We start from the raw sequence: 25,763 nt of genomic DNA on the forward strand, positions 1-25,763 counted from the left end.
TCAAGTACAGACATATCCAGTCACCGCTCTGACATATAAGGACTGAATGTTGAATGAGTCTCCTTGGTCTCTGTATATAGTGCAACTATGCTAGTGTTTGCCTGTGCATGTTTATGTGTCTTCTCATGAGTGCTTGGATATGTCTATTGCATACAATCAGTAGTTGAACTGAAATATGTGGGTGGTGTATAGTATATGTCTGCATGCATGCAAATGTGTGTGTGCACATATGCATGCACATGTATGCCTCAGTGCAATGAGAGGATTTTTTTTATCTGTAAATAAGTAATTGGTGTTATCCTTAAGTCTATCCTTAAGACATGCTCTTTGGGCAATGTTGCTGGGTAAATAAATTCTTATATCTTTTGCATATAAAGATGTAGTTCTTTTAATACTTTGTTTTGTACAGTTGTTAAACATCATGGTATGAACTTGTTATCTGCTGTTGTGTTAAAATGTCTGTAGTTAAGAAATTAAAACCAGAAAATAAATTTAGAGGATTAAAATATTTATATGGGAACATTAATTTGGTAGTGTGTGGTAGAAAGATATTTTACTTTTACCAACTCAAGCAAAAACCTGGAAGCATGCAACAACCAATAGACCTAAAGTTTTTACTTCTTAAAAAAAAACAAAAAACAACTGGAATTGTAAATATATCTATCCTAACACATTAAACCTCTGACATGAATAATATGCATAACAAAATCATTGAAATAAGAAGCAATTACCACTTTGCACATAAACAGTAGATATATGAATTCATTTTAACAGGCAATTTAATTGCTCTGCTATGTGTATAACATGAAGTACATGATGCAGGACAAAAACAACAAGGCTTTTATCAAATTAAATTTTAGCATAAACCTTCTTGTTTACTCAATCTAGATCATCATAGGCTGAAACCTGAAACTGTGTTCTGGCATTAACATTTTATGTCACTGCTCATTTTAATCTTGCCTTGTTCTTTAATATATGACAACTAAAACAAGCGATAGTAACGATCTTAACAGGTGCGACAACATATTTTCTTTTTTATTTTGAAACACATTGCCAACAGCCATTCAATGTGAAGTTTTTCCATCTGTGACAGAAATAAATGTGGTTCCCTTTCCCTATCCAGCTTGTTCCTGTCATAAGCTTTACATTGGGCACTTTCACTGGGAAGTGAATTATAATTCATTAGTCTCATCTCCCAAAGAAAGAAGAACAAAACATGTACATAAACATGTTTAAACATTTCTACAAACAGAAAAGATCAGTTGCTCTGCTTAATACCTTTATTTCATTCCATGTAACATGCTGTGTTCAATACTTTATGAAAATATCACATTTTATTTTTAAAGATGTGGTTTAAGAGAGTGTGGTTTACAAAAATCATGAAAAAAAGTGCTTTTTGTTTACTTCTTCACTCCTGTAACTATTTCATAAGCATATTCTTGGTCCACAAAAGTAGTTGCTCAATTCGCCAGTGAATAGGATTCAGAAATGATGAGCTTTTACTGTTAAATATAATGCTGTCGGTCATATTTTCTTAATCTCAAGTAATGAATAAAAAATTATTTCCTGAAAAAGACAAATTTTGTCAGAGGAAAGATCTGCAGTGTTCCTCCTATGCCCTTTGCTGAACAGCAAACAGCTCAATCTCAGTCTTTGCTATGTTTTTCGTATTTGTCATTGACTTAGTTTGGGAACTTTTTGTAGATATTTTTTAATTTCCCACAGGGCTAATTAATATACTGTGCTATATGTATGATGATGATTGTTGATAATGATGATGATAAAATGGCTTGATACCAACCTTAGATAAAACTCTTTACAAAAACTGTAAAGTCAATATTTAGAGGGCTTGCAATATTTTTACCTCACCTTGAACAAACACCTGATATACTAAGCATGAGAGCCTGGTATATCTATCAAAATCTTTATGGTACATGTAGACTAGTGAAACATTAACAGAAGAAATTAAATATTTATTTTATGTCATTCACGAGCTACTATCTGTAACATAACTCTTCTACCCTCTTAAGACCAGTTTAACCCCATTGTAGATGACACCATCAGATACTGTTGTATGACTTCCGACAGCACTGCATAAGTTTTTTCATGGAATCAGGAATTTGCAGAACAGGGCTACTGATGGGCAAAAATATGAACAAGCATCACAGAGTGACTGGTACTTGTCAAGATCATTCAAGTGGAACTCCATACTGAAGATTGTCATACTCTCGTTCCTGGAAGTTAAAATAACAATGGTCTTTCAACTTCTAAAGTATCTTTAGTATTAAGTTTAAGTTTGCTATACTGTTATATATTAGCTTTTGTGTCACAGTCTACACTATGAAACACATCTGAAACTATCTTTAACAGCCAACAGCCAAAGAGATCTTGGGTATTTAAAAACATTGTTCTTCTGAAAGACTGATGGAATGGAAATAACAGATAAAATGTATTTTTCACCTTTACATACAAAATACATGCATCAACAGAAAGTGTAAAGTGCAAAGACTGTATTTGTAGGTGTACTTAACAACCACAGCAGAAGACTAATAACATCAATCAGCAACCACTCACATAGACACAAAAGATAAAGAGCAGCAAAATGCTTAAAAATATTATCATACTTGATTGAGTTTCTTGAACTCCACGATTTGTGTAAAGATGTGTTCAAGGATATGCTTAGCTGTGCGGCTGTCTTGTGGCAAATTATGGGTTACCCCAAGAATGCCACCACACTCTCGAACATAATACTCCAAATCATCATCTGTACCTATAAAATATGAAAATACAAATACAAATAAATACAAAAGTTTTAGGTCTCATCCCAGTCTGGGATGAATGACAGCAGAACAAAAAGATAGACTATTTTTAATTCTAGTACGTTTCTCTTTTCGACATGTATGGGGTGAATCAGTTTTGTCCTGATCTTTTTGTTATTCTTTTCTCTTTGAAAAAAAAGTCAACATTCTGCTCTTTTAAAAAGATGCAACAAACCAGGCTGGGACATACAGATCTCTACCCTATATTTTTTATATTTAAAATGGTATGGCTATCCTAAGTTTCTTCCACTTCATCAGTAGTTGTGCATTAGTTTTGTAAAATGTTTTATTATATCTAGTCTGCATATAAATGATGCTGGTTTTGCTATTCAACATTTTCTCCCAAACAATTCATATTTGGCTATAAAAATATAGGGACTGACATCCAAGATGGGATTATGAAAAGGTTTAGAAATTTAACCACCTGCTGAAAACACTGTGAATCTAGGCACATTGCTGTTGCATCTGTTTTGTGTCTCTAGAAACAGTGCTCAGGAAGCCATAAACAAAGATCACATTCTGCTAAAAATGTTCCCCTTTCATATGTTTCACACTGCACACTAGATTTATGTAGTCTTTTCCCAAAACTCATGGTTATCTTTACCCCTGTGATAAGTAAGAATGCTGGACTTACATTTATTAGTGATCTGTGCAATTCTGACTTTTTCTGAGGAGAACTGCTCATCCAAGTCAAATAGTTCAAGAGAAGGTGGTGGCAATTCCCTGAAAGCTGGAGGAAAAACCTGCAAAAAAAAAAGAAAAGAAAACAAATTTTTAAAATGTTGCAGAAAAAGCATGAATTGTAATTACATATCCTGAGAATAAATGCAAGGTCAGCAGATCCCATACAATTTTACATTTTCCATCAAGAAGATTTCCTACAGAAGTCAACTATATTAGTGTAAAAGGCACATAACTGAGATGCAGGGGACTGATATGAGATGGCTGTGGACCAATATGAAAGGGAGCCTATATATGTGGAGGGATGTGTAAGTGCCCATGCACAGGTCGAGTCCACTTGTACAAAGTATGGCATTTCATATGAACATTTCATATGTTTATGCATTATATGTTTGCACATATCTATTAACAATATTTCTCTTGATTTGATGGTCTATAGCATTTCTTACAAATGGAATAAAATCAAACAACATAACATGCTTACAATGTTGCAGTATAATGTAAACCTCTTAGTATTAACACTAAGTATTACTTACTGCTGGCTGTAGTGGAGGCAGTGGTGTTTCAAACTGTGGTGTTATTAAAGTAAGGGGCTCATGTTTCACTGACAGCTGATCAAAGGCTCTAAACAGGTATGGAAAATTAACACATTATTGATTTTGTCTGAGTGAAAATTAAAGCCTGTTATAAGTAGCAATGCATAATAAATATGTTCCAAAAATTAACATGCACATACTGGAGAAAATAATGAAATATACTAAAACACAGGGTATCCATGCAGTTCTTGCGCAGATTATTTAACTTTCAACATGTCTTCTTAAAGACACTCGTCCAAGTTATAATATATTCTGGTAGGTAGAGACAATATAAATATTTCTGTAAATTTCAGAGTCCAAAACATAGCGTTTCATTTATTATCTAATTTCAAAGTTGGCTAGTTGCACCTATAGTCAGCCAGTCTTGCAAAATCTATCTCACACATATAAATAAAATATGATGTCACAGCCAGTGATGTTCACAATCTTAAAGCATATAATGGCCAGAAAGTGAAATAATACATTGGGTTCATCAGATGATTTTCATTTATTGTGATTTAGTAGTGAAGACAAGTGTGAAACACAGTTCTCTAGCCTTGAAGGAATTAAACCTTACTTGTTTAAAACCTGATGATTGTGAAGGTTCAGAATCCCAAACACAATATGCTCAAAAGGCATATATGTTACTGGGTAACATTCCAAAGCAAAGAGGCATTCGTATATGATAAAGCACTATGAAGGAGCAGTGAAGTTAGCTTTACACATATGAATGAAGTTGATTTATTGTCTTCTCAACAATGAATCCTTTAGGAATACACGCACTCTTATTCCTCTTATTTCCTGTGCATTTGGACAAAACAGTTGTCTGGACTTTTGAAATTCGATATTTTCTGGAGACCCATGATGGCTTTGGGCCTAAATGGAGATTTGAACAGGTAGTAACATTTTTTAAATTTAATTTTTCAACATGCATGTTTCTGCTTGCACCTTCATGCTCAAGGCATTAATAAGTGATATGAAAGGAGTATTTTGAGCATATATCAGGTAGGTCTTTATGGATGGTAACCAGAGAACATAATCTACTTTTCCTTCAATTAAAGTAATTCATAAAACTGTGGCTTATTATCTTAAAATAAAAAATAATTACAGCAAAAAATTAATAACTTCATAACTTTTAACATAATCTTGAATAAATGAATAAGTAGTACTATTTCAATTTCTGGCATAATACAATCTTGCAAAATACTAACTTTATGGACTTAGAGACAAGACTGGTGTCAAGGCGAAAAAGAGAGTTGTCAAAGAGAGTTGTGATATCACGAGGGATGTCATCACTCTCTTGCAGACATGTTTTCAGCTGTTCTGATAGAAGAGCCACATCTGGCAGCTGATTATAATCAGATATCTGCAATGTTAGAAGACAGCAAACATAATTTTTTTTGTTCCTTATCAATACATTCCTTGACTCAGGATCTAGTCATAAAAATACAGTCAGTAAACAATCACCAGATCCAAATTGTTAAACATGGTGAGTTAAAAGCTGTCAGCTTGACTGCACACATTCAAATATCTTCTAGTATTTGTTAAGTGAAACAAATGGTACATCATAAAATGTCTTCTAAAATATTAATGTGTTCTCTATATGTGGCCTAAATGTTCTTTTGTCTGTTTGGTGTGAGATTATGTTCCATGACTACTCAATAAATTGATATTTTTGAAAAAATCTATTTCAATATGCAAAAATCTGTTGTCAAAACGAATTCTGATAGGAAAGATTAATTTTTGCATATTTCGATAAAATTTGTTTTTCTACCAGTTATATATCTTTTATTATGATTTTTGTCATAATTTTTGTAAAATCTGTTAACTTACTTCAGGATCCTCAGCATCAATGGTGTTTAATCTAATGTCATCCGTGGTGAGAAACTGTATTAAGACATCCTGCATACAAATGCAAATAAAGACTCATCGAGGTATTTTCTTTCACCCTGTGATCACTGTGTTTAACACAGTAACTTAAAACTAGAAAAAAATTATCATTTAAATATTATTAAACCAACTAATGTTAAAACAAAATATTTCTAATACAGTAAAAAATATAGATAAAGAATTCCACAGCCTAGCTGCCATAAAGGCAGCAAACCTAAGTTGTTGATCGTGTCTGTGACATGGCAGGGGATGATGTGACCAACTTCTTCATGTGGGATGAAAAATTATCAAAGCAATGAAGCTGCTTGTACAGTATGCAAAATCAAGTATGATCTATGATAAAACTAATCCAGAATTTCCAAGGCAGATAAAAGTAAATGGTTAGGGGTCAAGATGTACTTTGGTAGTTGACATAAAATATAATCTTATTTAATAAAGAACTATAATCACTATTCATGCTTAAGAAGTAGGTAAAAACTGTCATACAAGAATTTTTCCATTGTCTTCTTTGTCCAAATACTGATCACTGAACATGTGGGTTGAACCAAGGACAACAAGTTTGCCTCTACTTTGCTGCAATACAGAAAATTTCTTATGAATGAATAAGGAAATCCTTTTAAAATTACATGTAAAGTTTTCAGTAAGGTTTTAAAATACAACAGTGCTCAGCTATAAGCTCAGATTTTCTATGTATGTTTCTCACTTTCTATTATTATGCCTGACAATTCATCATTATGCTTCTGCATGTAATGCTATGTTATGCACTGTGAGCAACATTGCCATTAAAAAAATAATGTCTTGTATCCTGCTCAATAAGTTGCAGTTGCAGCTTTGAGGTATAAAATATTAAAAGCAGTAAAGTGCCGTGGAATAAACTGGGAACTGTGAAGTATAACTGCATATTGTTCTTGTGACATATTGTATGTGACCTGTACTTATTTTCCTCTTGTTGTATTTGTATGACAGTGTCAATAAAGATTTTAAAATATCACAGAAAATAAACTGAGAAATGCAATCGTTCTGGTAAGCCAAACCTTCTTCCACTGCGCAATGCATGCCATGGGTAGTCTGAACATTCTTCATTGGTTGTTTAACAGAAAGGGATATTTAAATGGATAAAAACAGGGCTAAGTATGACCGAAGAAGACGTTTGACACCAGTGGATTGGGGCTAGGCTTTGGCTTAAGCACTGCTTACAGGTGCAAAATATGTACTTTGAACCTGGAAATTTCATAAATGACAGCCCTGTACTTTACAGAGTAGATATAGTTGGCCATTGTCTATCAATAGACAACCAAAAAAATGCAGACCTTTTGGTATTGTCTTAAAAGAAAGCTTTAGATGGTTTTAATGTATTAAAGGGAAAGAATTTTTTGAGTTTTTAATTCAACATAGCAATACAAACAATACATTGTTGTCAAAATTTAGGTCCTACTTTAGGCATCGACATTGTGAATTAAAAAAATTGCCAAAAGTAATAGTAAACTCAAAGCTTTATTCAGTGTCCTTACATATACCAAAGAGTATTAGTTCAGCATCAAGCTTCAGTGGCTCCCAGTGAATACAATATTACAATAATAGATTCCAACTGATTACAGAAAGGCTTTACATGACTACAGTTAAATAACAGGTTAAAATTCTGTGATTAATTCTATTTTTAAACCAGTGAAATTTAGCATTGGGTGCAACAGTAAAAGCGTTATTAAAAATGGATTCCAAACTAAGATTTATAACTTGGAAAAAGTATCACAAAATCATCTGACAGCAGTTGCATTTCACTAGCATCCTAATTGTCTCATAATGAATGGCCTATGCAAAGAAAGCTACTCTAGTCATCCCTGTCAACGTCACTTGTTTGTTCGCAGAAAAAGATTAAGCCTGCTGAGGAGGATGTGTTAAGAGCCTATTAATGATGATATACGATACTTAACCATCAAATATGATTGTAAATAACATTTTTTCACTTACTCTCACAGTGTGCAGAGCACAGACAGGACGATTAAGTGGACAGCTTACACTGCCAGTGGAAAGAACAGCTACTGCTGGTTTTGCCACATTAATTGTTGCACCAAATGGATATAAAAAGGACAATGCCCTGAAAAATATCAACCACCAAAAACTGAGAATAAAAAATACTGCTCAGGCCTAATTAAATTTGTTTTCTACACATAGTTTCAAGGAATAAAGCAGTTTACCTTTGGTAAACAGGACTAGATTGAGAAAATGCTCTAAATACTCAAAATTTTCTCATTTCAAGGCACTAATCTCATTCACACATTTCACAGTAGACCATCAGTGACAGAAAAAAACATTTACCATGTTACATTTTCATTATTTGAAATTGCAATTCTTAAACCACATGTACTGTTTTTTTCTGCAAGCATTTTCAACTAGGTTTTGCAATATACTCAGCTTTTTTATTTGCGAAAAAGTAAAAACCATCTAAAACATCCTCCTAGACATGGCACAAGTTTTATTAATAGATATACCTATCGTAGACAGTATGGAATCATCTATATTGAGTTTTGCAGTATTTTGAATTCTGTGATCGTAAATTATAAATATTTCATAGAAAATATAAATACTTTACTAAATATCAGTAACAGTACTCATGGATTCCTACTGTTTAAATCTGTAGATTTTGCCACAATGTTTTCTCATAGCTGAAAATTAGGATGTCAGGTGTTAAACATTTTATTGTTTTACTGTGAGTTTCCAGCACAATTAAGTCCTGTGGGGTTGAGGTACATGAGTGTGTAACTGCAACTATGTGTCCAGTGACAATGGGGGTAAACAGGTAACAATTTGGTGGAGATGTGGGGTATTATCCCAACCCCTTTATCCGCAAACCCTTGAGAACAGATGTCCTGTGTTTGTCACATTCCTAGTGCAGGTGTCGTGCACAGCTTTAGTGTGCAGAATGTGAGAGGATGTGGGTACTTGATCCCCTCAGGACTGGACAGGTTGGCAGTGTGCTTGTCCACATTAATTTTCTTTTCATTGTTGGTGCTATGGTGGTACTTTAGTTCGTGTGTTGGTGATGGTCTGTTTTTCCCCTCAATGGCTCGTTGACTCTTTCTAGAGCCTAAGGGACCCTTCATTGCGTTATGCTTTTATACATCAGCCGATTGAGCAACAGTTTATTGTTCTTCTATCTCAATAACTATCTCAATGGTTGGAGGCACGGGTACTTTTTTTTCTGTTTCGTGCTGACCTTCTTTTCCCAGTGGTTAACTATGTCGGAATCAGAAATATCCAAAGCATGCACTTGCACAAGGAGTGTGTGACTGCTGAGGGACTGGGAAGCAAGTCTGGGAATGGAATTAGTCACCCGAGCATCAGGTCGCACTCTTTCCTTCCACATCGTGCAGGACAGTTTGGGGAGCTTGCCTATGAGTGATATTTGCACCTAGGCAAGGTGAGGCTTGTGGGTATGTCTGAAGGTCCTCTTGTAATCAAGGTCATAAATATGTGACAAAGAAGATGTTAGAAGATTTCTCTATTTCTTTGTAGTGTACCACTATCATAAGTATGCTCATTAATTATTAATAAAATTCAAACCAGCTCACTGTGCATTGTTTCCTTCCTCATCTCCTCCAAAACCCAAGTTTTTCCCTGCAGCCTGTGCAATCGCTCTGTGACCGAGACAGTTACATTCGTCTTTAAAATTGTTTCAAATACTATTAAATACTTAAATGCGGCCCTATGCTCCTCAAGGGAGCAACAAGGAATAAACTAAAACTAAATCAAATACTTAAATACTCTGAGTGCATGATTAACAAGCATTTAATATTGTAACTGAAAACCAGTTACCAAAAACCAGATGGCTTTCAGAAAGAATAGAAACACTAAAGACTAGCTCTTCCTAGGTCAGTCAGTAAAAATCTGCCACCAAAACACAGCAAGTCAGATTGTTTTAAAACAATTTCAGCTACACCAATCTATATGCATTCTAGATATGGAAACGCTGATAAACAATACAAAATGGAAAAAAAAATCAAGCTGTTACTGTTTCACAAACTATATTTTCAAGACAAATGCTCAGTTCCCACCGGTTCAAAACTCCATTAGCAACCAAAACTTCCTTTGGATGAAAATATTTGTAGTAAGAGTTTCGCACCACAGAATCTGAAAAAAGAAATGCAGATGTTAAAAGAAACAAGAAAAAATAACAGGCTGTTGTTCAACCAGATGTCACCTTGCCACAGACCAAGATGTTTATGAGTCACAGTTTAGATCTACAGCTTGCAACATGATCACCACATTATAATGAAATTTTACAGTACATTACTGGACTGATGCTGATTTAAGGTCCACCTCACTGATGATTTGCACAAATAAAGAAACTGTTATGGTGTTAACCAGTAACTAATGGAAAAATTTAATGCCAGATAAAAAACAAAAGATCTAGCACCATACCAAGGATATCATTAAGAAGTGAAAGTAAAACAATGCTAACTGGCTGGAGGGGACCAGCTCTCTGTCATTTTGTCTGTGTGGATTTATGTGGAGTTTTTGTTTCTCTTACTCATCTGTGATGTTTGTTGCGGTGTTTACCTCTGTTATGGATTTTACTTTGGTGCCTATGCTGCATGATTTCTTACAATAGACATTTTCCACTAATGGCTTTTGTCTTCTGTTCTTCCATCTTGCTTTAGATTTTTGACTGTACCAGATTTTGTGCCTTCTTTACTGACACTTTTAGTTGTTCTAGCATTGTGGACCATGCCGTTTTCCATTTATTATAGATGAACCACAAACATTGCTGCATGTTGTGTAGATTAGATTCTGGATCTATGCTTTTCAGCGATGTCGTCTGTTGATGAGATGTGTTTGTGTCATTCTCTATCTTGCTCTTGTGCTGTCGAGTTTGCTGCTTGTTCTAACAATGGGGATTCGCTGTTCATTGCTCCTCTCAACCCTGTCCGCTTTAGCGTCACGTGGTAGTTATGGGTGCTGGCCATTGGTTCCAGCCCCTGGGAGACAAACTAGTGAACTCCAGAGCATAGCGTCCCTCGGGGCATCCTCCCTAAGACGCTGAGAAGCGAGTTGTTCACGAACTAATAACCCAAACAATGCAGTGGTGGTCAGCATGAGAGCGTCGCGCAAGGCCATAGAAACTGAAGGAGACAGTGTCAACATAGTACATGGTGTTCTAGATCTAACATTAGGCCTGAAGGCCTCAGGGGCAAGAACTCCAGTACTGTGCCGCAGTGTGTGCAGGTGTTTGGTGTTTTTTTAATATTATTTCGTGTCCCGCCTCTGGCTAAGCGAGTGAGAGGGTGTGTGTGTGTGTTTGTGCCGGCTGTGTGAGTGATTGCGAGCGTGCATCCAGCGACGCTGGGGTTGATTCGCGACACTTTGGACAGTCAGGCTTGTTATGGGCTATTGTTCTTTTCGTCATCTGCTGCATGGTCATTTTCACAGCAATCTGCCAGAGCTAGTGATCATGTATATCTTGCAGGGTGTACTGCATGCTCTGGAATACTTGCATAGAAAGGGTGTCATACATAGGAATGTGAAGGCTAGCCATATTTTAATATCAGCTAATGGACAAGTATGTCTCACTGGCCTCCACAACTCTCTCTCCACAGTCGTAGGAGGCCAGGGGTTGTGAACAGTCTATGACTATCCCAACATTGCCTCCAGTATTTCAATCAGCAAATTTTTCACCAGAATCTGGCTATTTCTTAGTGATTGTGAAACTAACCTGATGATCTTACTGCTAGAATTCAGCTATTTTTCACTGATTGTTTTTGAAAACAGCATCCATTATTATTTTGTTTGTGTGTTTGTTATTTTGGTAAAGCGCTTTGAGCACAACTTTAATGGTGGGAAAAAGTGCTATAGAAATAAACATATTTTTATTATTATCATTTATTATTAATGCAGAATAGCCAAAAAGTGTTAAAATTTTAAAACAGTTTGTTCAATATTCAGTGTCTAACGTTAACCTGAACTTACCATTATTGATCATTATACCGTATTCCTCAAGAAAGAAATTGATATTTGTTTCAAACTTTGTCTCACCACCCTCTCCCAACATAACCAGTAGGCTTCCCCCAGCATCCAAGTATTTCTTCATAGCAGTAAACTGCAAAAGTTACATAAGACAGTGTAAAAATGTTACATTAAAAAAAGTCCTAATGCTCTTTTATTCTAAAGAGGGTGGGGAATGTTTAAAAAACACTTTTTGTTATATGTCAATGTATACAGAGAATGAATAAGTCATAATGAACACATTTTAAAGGCCTTTCAAGAAAAAAATGACATGCAATATGTTCCATTTCTATCATAATATACAGCTTTAAATATATAGATATATGTGTAAATATCCATCAATGTTCTAGGGATCAAAATAGAAAATCAGTAATTCATTTGTGATCATGATCTCATGACTAAGATATCTTCATGTTAGCCACATATCTCATATTTCTCAATCCCCCTCATATGATTTCACATCCTGTAGAATGTGCTTATAGGTACAATCTGTGTTGAAGTAACTTTTTATTAACAACTGTTGTTAATCTCAAGAAATGCCTGTTGTGTTTATAATGCTGCTTTTGCTAATTTATCTTGATATTTAAGCAAGTATTTCTGTACTTTTCAGCTTAAGTGACATTCTGAAACTTATTTTCTTGTTTTTCTATTCTGCTCAATACTTTCTGTTTTATCTGCATAGCTTTTTCTATGTATTCAATGGCATATACATGCCAGCAGCTATAATTCTAAGAAAATGTTGGCTGATGCTAACATTAAAGGATACAATATCTTTTAAAAAGGAAGAGAAACACACTTTTTCCATAGCTGAGCTGCTTAGATTTCCTTATAGAGTTCCCACTTCAGTCATAGTGAACAAGTGCTTCGTGATTACAATTAAGCGGATAGAAAATTGCAATAAACTTCATGCACAAAGATGCTGCGTTAGAGTGATATATTTTATTTCTGAGGAAGTAGAGAGCCAACCCTATAAAAATATATTTAAAAAACATATATGTTATCTTCTGAATCATTATAGCATATGGTTAAATATAACAATGCTGATATAATTACGCATGCTGCAAGAAGCTTTGGTGATATCTTGTCAGTAATGGAGACAATTTGTTCAAGTGTTGCTTGTCATCACTCTATAGTTTATGAGGTGCCGAACATGCTGCTCAATTTCAGAATAGAAAACAGTTCTAACCTCTATTTGTTTTGGAGAGAAATGCTGCATAGTTATACCTTCTACAACAAAATACACTGACAACTTAAGCAAGTTTTTATGTATAGTTTGATTTACTGAAGTAATGAGATCAAGACTGAACAGGCAGCATGCAAAATATGCAAAGGAAATGACAGTAAATACTTCTGAATTTTCTAAATAAAGCAATAATCCAAAATTTCCAAATTTTACTAGGCACCACATTGTTTTATCTCTTAGTTATTTCTATGGTCACCTCTGCTCCTGTAAATTTCTCTCTTGGGCCTGCAACTACAAATACTCTTGCTTGCGACAGCTTCTCATCTGTTACATCCTCCTTGTTTCTGAAACAAAGGAAACTAAGATGAGTGAAATCAGATCTTGCATGATTATTATTCTCCTTATATACTTCTATAAACTCACTCATTGGTAGAGTACAAAAACACAAACTTAAGATGTTATATGCCTGAACTGTGCCTAACAAGAAGGCTAGACTTTAAGAAACTTTTCGGGGACCTGCTTTGCATAAAATGTAGGACATGTTTTAATTCTATAATTATTTATTACATAAACAGGCTGCTTTGGGTCCTTGTTTATTGTTATATACTGGCCAAAAAATAATCTTTCCAAGAGATTTTAGACAGTGGGATTTCTAAAATGTTAAGGTAAAATCCTATTTTCTTAAGAAGCCTATGTTTGCCACAGCAAAATACCTGGTAAAAGCCACAAGCAACATGGGATCCTCTCTTAAAACACATATTCTATGTCACCATATCAGTTTACATATAAGAGTGTTAGTGTATAAAACATTTCTGTTTTTTTCCAAACTGTTTATTTCTGAAAATGTTTTCTGGGCTTATTGTCAAATAAAGAAATGAAAAGAACTGAAATGATTTGAAGAAATAGTACAGTCAAACTTCTTTAAGTAGAAGCTTCAAGAGACCATTGAAAAAAAATCAAGTTACGTTCATTCATTGATCAAGCTGAGTGAAGATGTACCCATGAACATTTTTTACTCACTGTCACTGACTCATTTATTTTTAAAAGAAATAAAGAGAAATTGTCGACAGATATGTCTATAACAGACTTCTTTGCTGGAAATAATGATGTGTGAATTTAACTCAAACTGATACAAATATATTGCTTCTGATGCCACTTTTATCTGCAGTACATCTTTCAACATCATGTTGAAGGTCTCTTGTATGTCAATGAAGGCTGTCGTGGTAATCTTTCTATTCTGGAAGGTATCCCCAATCATACCACCTGTGTAAGGTGTGTGATTTGAACTTCTATGCTGCTGTACTTTCAGAAGCCTGCTTGTTCTGAGACAATGATGTTCTCTGCTTTCAGGTACCACTGCAGACACTGACTGATGATGCACTCTATGGTCAAGCTAATGGGAAAGTAGCTCAGAAGTTTTGTCTTATTCTTCCTCTTTTTTAAGAATGAGAATCATCCTGGCCTCCTTCCAACACTGGGATACTTGGCCTTCTTTCCAGCTTAGGTTAAGGATCTTTAGTAGTTTGCTGAAGGCACTGTTACCAAGGTGTTATAGCATCTCATTTGTGATGCTGTCTGCGCCAGGAGATTTTTTTTCTTTTTCAGTTGCTTGATGGGGTTCCTCAGTTCCTGCATACTGATGTCTTTTGTCATCATGTGCCTCTGTGTTTGTTCCTTTTCTTATCTTCTGATTGCTTTTTGAAGGCTCAAAAGGATGGTCATGCCATGTTCTTGTGCATATGCTTTGGCAAATCCATTAACAGCCATTTTCCCATAGATGAAAGTTAGTTTTAGAGGGTTTAAAGGGTGTGCACTAGTTATGAGAAAAGTAAGGAATGCCAAACTTCAATGTTCTATTCATGTGCAATGCCTCTGGTGGTAAAATCTAATTTTAAACATTTCTTATTATACATGCTATAATGTTACCTTTATTTTAGAGAATGGCTCTTCTTACATGACACACCTGTTGATGACAAGTGGGAATGTTTATATGACAGAAATTTGTCAGTATGAGGCAGGGAGAGCGGATGTTTGCAGGCATATGTAATGAATCCTAATGAATGCTTTAGTGATCAGGTTAAAGCTCTTTTAAAATTGTTTTCTGCAAGTAAATATTTCCTTCTGCTATAAAAAAATATCAAATATATATATACAAACAATACTTACCCAACTAATTTCCATGACGACCTCAGTCGCCTATTTAATGATTTGAAGCCACTACTCAGTGAAAACAGCTCTCTCTTTGAAGCACTTAGAAGTATAACATTTCTCTGCATCTTTTCACTTTCCATTGTCTGAAATAATTTGAGTTTGATTGTTATTTTTACTTTTTTTTTCTATATTTTTAAATACCATTAGATAAACAGACTTTGAGACAGAAGTGAAGTGAGCAATTAAATTCTTGGTCATTAAAACCAAGGTTTTTGCGTTTTTTCCCAAGCAACTGCCTGTAGGGTGTAACTATTTCGTATTTGGGTACACCTAAAGCTCTTTCCACCCACGCCTACAATAAAACTGACCAAAATAATATTTAAAATCTTTAGTGTACAATCCTAAGAAATTTTTAATAACGATTAGCTATCATAATTAATCTAAATACGCATACAAGTTTAAGTTACTTGTTATTATTCAAACGAATGAAAAATTATTATTCAAGTCCCACGTTCCCTTTTTGTTAATGAATCCCACCTTCTTTGCTTCGTTGGTTACCAACACCGAAGGTATTTCGTGCGGAAGACGGAAATTCAAGCTAGAGCTATTTAAAAATATTTAGGAATACGAACTATCTGAGGAGGAAGTGCCCTAATTGCGAAAGCTTCAAAAGATGTGAAATGAGTTATCGGTACTGTATGTTGTCTTTATCGGTGGGTGTTGGTAGGCGTGTCGTTTAGTTCCCAAATGTGAGTTGCAATACAACTAATTCCTTATTTTTTAAATCTTTACGGCGTTTCTTTGCAAGAAACTGGGCATCGGAAAAAAGCAAGCCTTTTATGACAAAAGGGTTGGGAAAATATGGACGTTATAGTGTAAACAGCATCAACAGGATACGAGAGGCGAAAGTTTTATCTTTACTTTTTCAGTATGTGACTGATTATTATACTTCCGCAAGAATTAGATTGTTAGTCATAAATAACCAACAGAATTATTATTATTATTGGTTGACTATGGTACAAAGATGACGAATTGTGCTCTTGATCTTTCGGACCTTGATCGAGTTTTCTGGTTACTGGATATGTAGATTCTGTGGCATGTAGGGCAGGTAAAATAACTAGTAACTAGTAGCCATTTGACAAGCGTATTACTGTGTACAGCTTACATCAGAAGGACTCACGACGCTTTTAACAAACCGTAGTTAGAATGAGTCTTAGGATTCGAGATTTTTTCTAGTTGCAGGGTGTATAACTTCCAAAACCAATATCAATGAATTGTGAGCCCTCCTAAAGTTGTTCCTATTGCTGATCTGTGCAGACGATATGTCACTTCTTGAATATACCGGCAGTAATCAGCCCTGAATTTAGAGCAGACATTTCATACTATGCCATTCTTTCCTGTCAGTGGGGTGCTTTTAAAATTATTGGATCAGATTCAGCCTTTTTAATTATTTTGTATATATAGTTTGATATTATTATTGTATCTTCTCTTTAGGCGACATGTTTCTATTACTGTCAGTCAGCTCACATATATTAGCAGACAAGGAATTCCAATACCACCCATATGGCTGGCATGATTAGCCACATGTAATTGCAGTCTCATGTTTATTTTCTCAATGCCAGTCATAAGGGCTGAGCAACATTTGAGGTCTTCAAACGTCTTAAGTTGCTTATCTCAAGTGCAAGTCAGCTTTGCTATTTGGTTTGAATAGTCAATGTGTCACAAGAATGGAGGCTTAAAGACAGCAACCAATGGTAATTTGTGCAAGTTAATTTGAAAAATATCAAGTCTGAATCAAGACCTCAATTCAGATGCAACACTTTATCTTGCCATTGGATTTTTATGATTTTAGTGAATATAGAATGTTTTAATTTTGTTGATGTGGTACCTGTAGGGAGTCCACCTAATATTAGAGATGATAGGACAACAGTAAATAGTATTTTTGCTGACATGTTGACTTTATGTTGCTGCTTGAGATGTGGTGTTGCATGAGAAATTTAAGTACAAAAATTACATTTTTTTCATTTAAATTGTTACAGCACAAGTAATTAAAAGACAATAATGCATGCTACCCATCAACCTGACTCAGACCCTCCAGGTACAAGAGCTTCCATCCAAGCTTTTGAGACATTGGAAAAACAGAAAAAATTTGTGGTGAGCATAAGAGCAGGCTTTAAAAGTTGTTAAAGGTCTAGTGAGGTGCAAATGTTTGTTCTAACACTTGGATGAAGTTCAGTCATAGTACTATTTCCTAAAAGCTGGGAAAATAACCCTTTTCCTTTCCCAAAATACATGCCTATGAAGATCACCATGCACAGAAAAAGTTCAAGCTCAGGAGTCATATTTGTACACAGATACACATAATTAACATACTGCCCCAGATCTCCCAAGGCTGAGGCCTTAATGATATAAACATATTCATGTACAATCCTAATATTTGTGCTTTTGACCTCTTTCCTTACATAGTGATGTTTTGTATGTGTGTACATTGAGAACAGAAGTGAAGAATTTACCCAGATTTTGAAAAATAACATCTTGCACTAAGACTTACTTGGTCGCTATAAAAAAAATTGCAACCAACTAGACCTTTAAACAGAAATTTCAAAGCTGCACCAGCAGACTATGATGGTGCTGATCATTATAAGACTTCATAGTTAAACAGTTCCAATTGGGAGTACTTGAAACCATAAATATTCTGCACAGGCTATCTATAATTACTGTAACTTTATAGCTCATGAAATCCTCTTGCAAGCCAAGTGTTTTTGTGTTTGGAAATGGGTATTTTCAGGAAGAGGATGTAAGTTGTAACTCATTTTTGACACATATTTTAGGACTGCTTCATAGATGGTGGCCATTCAGCAGCACACGAAAAATCTTAAGTGTTGGGAGTAGGGACTAACATGAGTTACTTCCTCTTCTACTTCTTCATTGCACAAAGCACATGAGCCAGATTTATGGTGCTATTACTGACTATACTGAGATGAGCATAGACTTAAGGAAAATAAATGAAAATGTTTGCCCAAGCATGATACAGAATAATCTCATTGAGATTGTGAACTTGACTTCTTCAGCTACCTAAGCACTGAATTTAATTGCCCTCTCGAATGGGATGTAAACATTGAACATATTGTTATACATGGTCAACAAAGAGTGTCTATTTTGAAAACTAAAAAGCGTCTTAGCCCAGCAATCTTCAGCTATTTTTATTAGTCATTGAGAATCTTTTATTTTTCTCCTTCATATGCTGGTTTATTCCATAGTTTGTCTAGTCATGATATAAAACAGTTTGAACAGTACTGTACATATTTGTTCTAATTTAATTGATATCAAGCAGATGGGATTTAGCTTCTTTTTGTCATCAACAAATTGTCAGAAAAGCTACCAGCATTTTGGCCCTACTGAAGTCGAAGGCATATCTAGGGTATGGCAGGTGTGGCATGTGCCCTGAGCTTGGTGGTTGTACATACAGCCAAGCAAGATACAATGATGGGAATGTTTTTTGATATCATCAAAGCTTTCTGCATGCTCTTCACTCAGCATTGGAAATAACTAGAAATAAATAAAACCACACTTTGCTTTGGCCTATGGTTGTTAACCCCATCTGGGAACACAGATATATTATTAAATTTATGATCAGCAAGATTTTGTCATTCTAAACTTATTTCTTATGATTCACATCTTAATATTCATTGATATCGTTTGAGAATTTTCCAGTCACTCCATGTTTCTGACAGTTATCTTGAAAGTTGCTGTATTTGGAAGAACCATGTGCATTTTCGATTAGAAGGTTTTCCCCATAAGAGTAATATATTCTTTAAAACTTTTGCTGATAAATTATGTAGGAATGTTTTGTAACTTTTTTTTCATTTAGTGTGTAATGCTGTAAGTAACAGTATTAAATATGAAAATGGTTACAATTCGTTGATGTTCCCAAATGGGCACAAAAGAGACATTGTGTACATTCTGGGAAAACAACCAATGAGCAAGAAGGTCAGAATCAAAGGTATGGCTTAGGTCATTGTGCTGCAACTTTGCTGAGCTGCACACAAACTCCACTATGCCATGAGGTGTATTTTGACAATTTCTTTACCTTATATGACCTGCTTCTGACACTTCAAGAACAAAACATGAAAGCATTTGGTATCATTCATGAGAACAGGCTAAAGCAGTGCTCATTGATGGATACGAAAGCAACAAAAAAAAGACAGAGGTTACTTCGACGCCGTAAAATGGATATGTCATGGCAGTGAAATAGTACGATAACCAGTGTGTTCTAGCTTTAAATACAATAGCATGGAACTGTTGGGAAAGGCAAGAAAGTGCACAGTTGACATTCCACAGCAAGCAGTCATTGGTTTACATTATGCTCAAATGGGTGGTGTAGACCCACTGGACAGGCTACTGGCAAACTATTGTCCAGTGCTTCGCTCAAAGAAGTGGTGGTGGCCACTGTTTGTCAATAACTTTAACATTCTAGTTGTTGCGGCTTGGCGCATTCACATTTAAGTTGAATGCAAATTTAACCATTTGGAATTTTGTCGGCACATTGTTCATACCTTACTTCAGCACTCAAAATATCATGCACCATCAACATCTAAAGCATCTAGTAAACCAGGCAGTGATATGAGGTTTGATGGTAACAGTCATCACCTAGTCTCATCAGAAAAGCAAGATGCAGCCTGTGCAAGAAAAAGGCTCATCTGATCTGCTCAACGTGCAAAGTCCCTCTTCATCTACACTGTGAATAGCAGTATCATAGCCGCTGAAATCTGGAACATTTAACTTTTTATGTAAGAACACATTTTAGCAAAATTTTGTTTTAAACTACACAAAATACTTAAGATATTATTAATCATTAAAGTAGTTGTTTACAATAATAAGACTGTTGTTCACAAATGGGAACACAGTACATTGGCCCATTGTTTCCATATGGGAACACAGCGCCATCTTGTGTGTGTAAGCAATTTTTAAAAACATTTCTTCAATATGGTGTTCCTTTAAAGTCTTTTGTTTAATTCTTTAAATATAACCAAATTAATTTGTGCAAGAATAATTTGAGCATTAATTGGTTAAGTCAGAATGTGAAACTAGGTGGACTGCAAGGACTGAAGCAGTGAAGTCTGTCAACAAGCATCTTCAGGACATAATATTCAATTCTTCATGACCTACTACTGTACACAAGGAAAACGAAACCAGTAAAGTAAGAAGTATTGCAAGGCAGCTGTGCAATGTCATGTTGAGTTAAAATTTTCTGACTTTGCTAGGATTTTGGAATAATGTACTCATTCACATTGACTGCATTCAGATGAACATATAGGATGAACTTGCCTCAGATTTGAAAGCCCTTCAAGATTGATGAGTCACTTGAAGAAGAAAATCTTTGTCAAGAATGAAATGTTGGGGTTGAAAGATGTCAAACAGAACAAAAATAAATGATGATAATTTGAGAGATGCTGGATTAAAGGCGAAGGAAGGAATGGAAAGAGTCATGAAGGGAATACATGACTGTCTTCACAGAGAAAACAATGAAAGGGCCACTTGTTTGCATGACACTAATACAAGGTGTGGGTTGTTTCTTGGTGTTAGGTACTGTGATGTGGTGCAAAAAATAAAGGCCCAGAGCTGCAAAATTTGAAGGAACTGTACAGCTCTGATGTTGATGTACAGCAGATGTATGAAGAATTTTTGGATTGCACAATGTGCAAATACAAAAATAACAAGACCTGAAGAACTGATGAGAATGCAGATGAGAGCATCTTCCCCTATCTTTGCTTTGCTATTTAGATGATGCCAGTGATTGTAGTTTTCATCACCAGAGAGATTATTCAGCAAGTTAAAACTAATACTTCCATGTTTGAAAGGTTCTGTGTGTCAAGGTAGACTCTGTGGTCTTGCTCTGCTAGGTGTAGAAAAAGAAGAAACTTGAAAAACTGACTTTTAGCACACCATAGATCAGTGAAAGTAATAAGGCTACAGTTGAAATTCTCATACAATACCATAATTTATTGAAAGATTAATAAGTGTCTTTTGTTTTAAGCTTTATCTAGAATGTTTAAAAGATAGAGACTAGATGTTGGGACGGACACAATTTCAGGTGCTTTTTCCATAGATACGCCCCTCACTTAAGTGTTCTTTCTTAATAAAGCATCTCTTAGAGCAAGAATACACATTGCTCTTACACAAGATGGTAAAGGTTTGCCTTTTTGGAAATTCTTTCAGCTGGATCTCTCAGATATTTGCAGGCATGTGATCCTATTGTCTGTATTCTTCAGATGTTGATGTGCAGTCCCAAAGTCTGTATTTCTCACTTCTAATACAGAACGCAAGTTACGATGCATCAAATTCTTGGTTGAATACCAGAATTTTCCAGATTAACGCATTTTCAACAATGGGACACTATATTTATGACAGGGTACATAGTATTTGATAAGGATGCATCTCATTTGACAATTTTGACATTTTTCTTAAATTTAAGAACGTTTGATCAATGGAAAGCGGGGGGGGGGGGGGTGTAATGTTTTAGGTTGAGCCAGAAACTAAGGCAGTTAGACACTTGATCAGTTCTCCTGGCTGTGAAATCGTGTTAGCCTGGTTGACCTAGGGCAGTCCACCAACTGTATTTATTGTTGCTGTGTGTGTGTAGAGAAAGACTTATTCATTGTAGTCAATATGTATTTACTTATCTGTTTATTCCTAGCATGTGAGCACTACCTATAACTCCTGTGGGTTAATAAAGTTGTAATGGAAATTAAATTTCCAATGTCTTTAAAGAAGCAGGTTGTAAACTTCATATACTGTCTGCTGCCTCAACAGGTGTATAAGGTTGTGGTCAACTCAGATGGCAAATCCTGGTTCATATTTCGACGTTACAACGAATTTCATGCTCTGTATGAGAAGGTAAGAAAGTTTTCTCACCACCCAAAATCTATCCCCTCTCTTCTGAAAACCAAATGGGAATAAACTACCATCCACTTTGGAGATGGCAATTTTAGGGGAACAGCCTTTGTGGATTGTGTAAAAGGGCAGAATAGTAGATCAACCTGAAGAAAAATTTATAAAGAAATTTCTACTGTGGCTTTCGCAGAACATGAAGTGAAAGTTGCTTAGTTCAAAAGTGGAAAATGCTTAATGTTAATTAAATAACCGAAACTATTAAGATTGCACTACAGATTTCTTAAAAGTCATGTAACAGAAAAACTGTATAGTGATATATGTTACTCATAATCAATTGCAAATACTTGATCAGTCCTTAAGCACCTTAGTTTAAAATGCATGCATTTCATATGTATCTTGATTGGTACTAGCTGACAAACAGTTATGATAGTCCACTGGTACTTATTATCAGGGGAAACAACTGGATAGAAGCAGCAGTTAACAAGACTTGGCTGTTGGTACACAGACCAACCTCTCATGCTAAGTATGGAGTATTTATATTTTTCCCAGTATATAGCAGCAGCAGGGACTGGCTATCATTTGCCCCAGCCTCTTTAAGTTCACTTGATTATCGTCTGTGTCTGAGTTTTAAGCAGATTACAATATATTTTGTTAACCATCAACACAGTAAAATAGTTCTACAAATTTTGGGTTGTTGTCTATAGAGATCTTGAAGCCTTTAAAATTTGCTGTGTATGTAGTCAGCAGTGAGTTCCAGTTTGCAGCAACTCTTTATGAAAAGTAACATTTGGGTTTAGTAGTTGAACTATGTCTGATGAATACTTTTCCATCTGAATTTCTAGTAATGTTAGTTTATGGTGGTGAGAAAAATACAATATCAGTATCATTGGATCTGTGAAAAGTCTTGAACATTTGAATTAGCGCCCCTGGGAGGGGGCAAGAGGGGCAGTCACCCCCACAAAAAAAGATACTGAGGAGGCAAGAATGTGAACATTGTTCACTGTCAGCATGAAATTTTCCCCCTAACCCCCCCCCCTCTCAAAAAAAAAAGGCTGAATATTTTCCCATGCTACTGAAGTTATTTGTAAAATGGGATTTTTGTGCTGAGATAATATGTCTAACATAATTATTGCCTAAAAACTTTGGCGGGTTTTGTTGCTACAAAGTAACATCATCTAGCATAGTGTTGTTATCTGATATAATAGCATATACTGAAAGTGTTTGAAAGACACATGGAGTAGTGTCAGAATAAGTGGGTGTAATATATCAGGTAAGAGCTAAACAAACAGGTACCAGTCCCTGCATCGACAGTCGGTCGTCTGGACCTTGACCCACTCTTCTGTTTGACACGCACCAAGCACATGGTATTATAGCGGTGTATCCCACAACCACTGTATTTACTATACCTCATTTATCAGTGTCTGTTCTCCGTCTCCCTGTGGCAATGTCCTAGCCTGAGAGAACTCACGAAACAAAACGTCACCAGCCACAAGTGCCACCTGCTTGAAGTAGGTGAGGCTGACTGAATAGTAACTGAAGGAGACTGGAGGTGTGGTGTGTCGGCGATGCGCATAGCATCTTTAGCTGTTGCTGACGACAAGCTGTTTTTTTCACATGCCTGAAGCGTGTAAGGCAGTCGTCGGCACAGTTCGTGGTGTGTCGTCATCACAAATGAGGGTATGGCATGGAAGCACGAAATGACGCTGAGCACTGAAATAGAACGTGTCACTCCAGGGGACAGGTGTGTACGCGGAGAGCTGTTGGGCTGAGGACGTGGGACTAAGAACCAGAAGTATGTCGGTCTATTCAGAGCAGTAACCAACATTTGCGGTTAGTGTTCATGCATATTTGTGATAACTGTCGTTCACTTTATATTAGCTCACCAATGCCCGTGTAAACATGCATATAATGTAGACGTAAAATGCCATCTGATAACGCTCGCAAGGGTGTAACCTTGTAGTTGACCTGTGGTGTTGAGCGAATAAATTGTGCAGATTTCATGAGGGCAGATTCATAAGTTGAGAAAACTGCTCAGCCCACGCAGTGGCTGATTTTAATGTTTATATTTTGCTTCCAACTATCAGTCAGGGCAGTCTACCGAACTGTTGATGTCATAAGTGAATTAAGACATGACAGATTTTTCCCCCCTCACCAAATAAACATAATTTTACAAAACGTTGGTGTATTCAGTTATTGCGCCAAAGTAATAGTTCTTTGTCACCAGTAGAATTGTGATATTTACCGACGTGCTTCGTTTAAGAGAGAGGGATGTGCATGTATGTAAACAGTAAACAATGGCTTTCAGTGTGTGCAGTTTGTGATAAAAGCTGAATGTCACCTTCAGGTAAACACGTGTTTCATTGTAGGGCGCGTCAGTGTAGCAATGCACATGAAACGGTGGGTGGCGTTTACGCCGTTTTTGACGACAGTGGCTGTGACATATAGGAGTCGTATGTCTAATGTATGCTGCTTGAAAAATCTTGAAACATTGTTTCAATATTAATTTGCATTACTTGTTATTGATAAAACCATGCATTCGTTATGTTTTCAATTACAGAGTCTTCCTAGAATGTTTCTAACAACGCTTACGCCGAATACAATCAGTTCTGGGATGGGGGGGGGGGGGAACGTGCGCGAGACAGATCGAGGGTCAACGTTTTATTTGGGGGGGGGGGGGTAAGACGTCATCGGCATGCATGGGCTCACACGGGCTGTCGATGAGAGAGAATTAGGGTACAGATAAATGTTTAAAATTAGTACCATTTAAAAAAAAAAATCTAGCATCTGCCAGAAGTTTCACGCAAATATCGCATTCTAAATGTCTAAAACGCAAAGCAACAAAAGTGACTACTTCAAAAATTATTTTCTTGATCAAATCGAAGGCCACCAGTCGATTCGACCACCGAATACAAAAGTTCCTATCCAGTGTAGTGACACATTTGTTGCTGGTTGTATGAAGCGCTGTTAGGATGATGAGAAGTGAACTGATGGATGCACTCAACATCAAGAGGAAGTTGCAAGGAGCTGTGAGAACCAGGTTTCTGCATCTGACGCGCAGATCCCTACTGTGCTTTGAATGACAGCTTCAGATGTGCATTAACAATGTGCAAAAGTGGGTGGTAGAAAACATCTTTAAATTATCTTACACAGAGTCACTGCCGGGCATCTTTCCACACCGTCTATCTCTGTAAACAGTATAGTGCTCAAGAGTGGTCCAGGAAGTGAATTTTTTTGCAATCATCTTTGACAGCTGACTGTCTTTCCTTCCACATCTTTGCCTTGATGTCATTTCTTGTTTCTCTGTGGCCTCCTTTTAGGCTCCCTGCGTTTGCCGTGCAGGGCGACCCTTGTTGGGGTAGGAGGAAATCCCGGAGGTTGAGGTCCCTGATAGGTTGCAGCCCATCATACCAACACACCTCTTTGGCACTGATTTCTCCTAGGTGGGAGGTAGGTGTGGCCCACATCAATCAACCGGGTGGTCGTGTATTGCCTTAGCTTTGCTAGAAGGCTGCTGGAAATACCCTAAGTGGTACTGCTTTGTCACATCCCCTTGTTGGACACCGTGGTGGG

At 36.1% G+C, this 25,763-nt stretch overlaps 2 protein-coding genes across 4 annotated transcripts in view; one reads left to right on the forward strand and one right to left on the reverse strand.

The window, feature by feature from the left end:
- Nucleotides 1–597: 597 nt before the first annotated feature.
- Nucleotides 598–23,955, reverse strand: LOC112574411 (intraflagellar transport protein 52 homolog). 3 transcript variants are annotated; one of them, XM_025255469.1, is made up of 14 exons: nucleotides 23,600–23,955; nucleotides 15,315–15,442; nucleotides 13,405–13,492; nucleotides 11,930–12,059; nucleotides 10,018–10,093; nucleotides 9,535–9,600; nucleotides 7,934–8,060; nucleotides 6,452–6,538; nucleotides 5,909–5,977; nucleotides 5,287–5,441; nucleotides 4,037–4,124; nucleotides 3,454–3,562; nucleotides 2,625–2,770; nucleotides 598–2,234 (listed from the first exon to the last, which is right to left on the reverse strand). In XM_025255469.1, exons 2-14 carry the CDS (start codon nucleotides 15,437–15,439, stop codon nucleotides 2,190–2,192), a joined length of 1,311 nt encoding a protein of 436 aa, XP_025111254.1. In that variant the 5' UTR covers nucleotides 15,440–15,442; nucleotides 23,600–23,955; the 3' UTR covers nucleotides 598–2,189. The 3 variants fall into 3 exon arrangements, with proteins under 3 accessions (XP_025111254.1, XP_025111252.1, XP_025111255.1); XM_025255467.1 differs by lacking the exon at nucleotides 23,600–23,955 and adding an exon at nucleotides 15,837–15,952; XM_025255470.1 differs by lacking the exon at nucleotides 23,600–23,955 and adding an exon at nucleotides 15,767–15,785.
- The window catches only part of LOC112574410 (serine/threonine-protein kinase Sgk1-like), a 31,521-nt gene continuing 21,696 nt past the window's right edge, over nucleotides 15,939–25,763 (forward strand). Inside the window, exons 1-3 of the mRNA XM_025255466.1 lie at nucleotides 15,939–16,048; nucleotides 17,339–17,453; nucleotides 22,113–22,196. Coding sequence (XP_025111251.1) covers nucleotides 17,361–17,453; nucleotides 22,113–22,196 — 177 coding nt within the window. The 5' untranslated portion in view covers nucleotides 15,939–16,048; nucleotides 17,339–17,360. The remainder of the gene's footprint in view (nucleotides 16,049–17,338; nucleotides 17,454–22,112; nucleotides 22,197–25,763) is intronic.

Source organism: Pomacea canaliculata, linkage group LG10, assembly GCF_003073045.1.
Source record: "Pomacea canaliculata isolate SZHN2017 linkage group LG10, ASM307304v1, whole genome shotgun sequence".
NCBI lineage: Eukaryota > Metazoa > Mollusca > Gastropoda > Architaenioglossa > Ampullariidae > Pomacea > Pomacea canaliculata.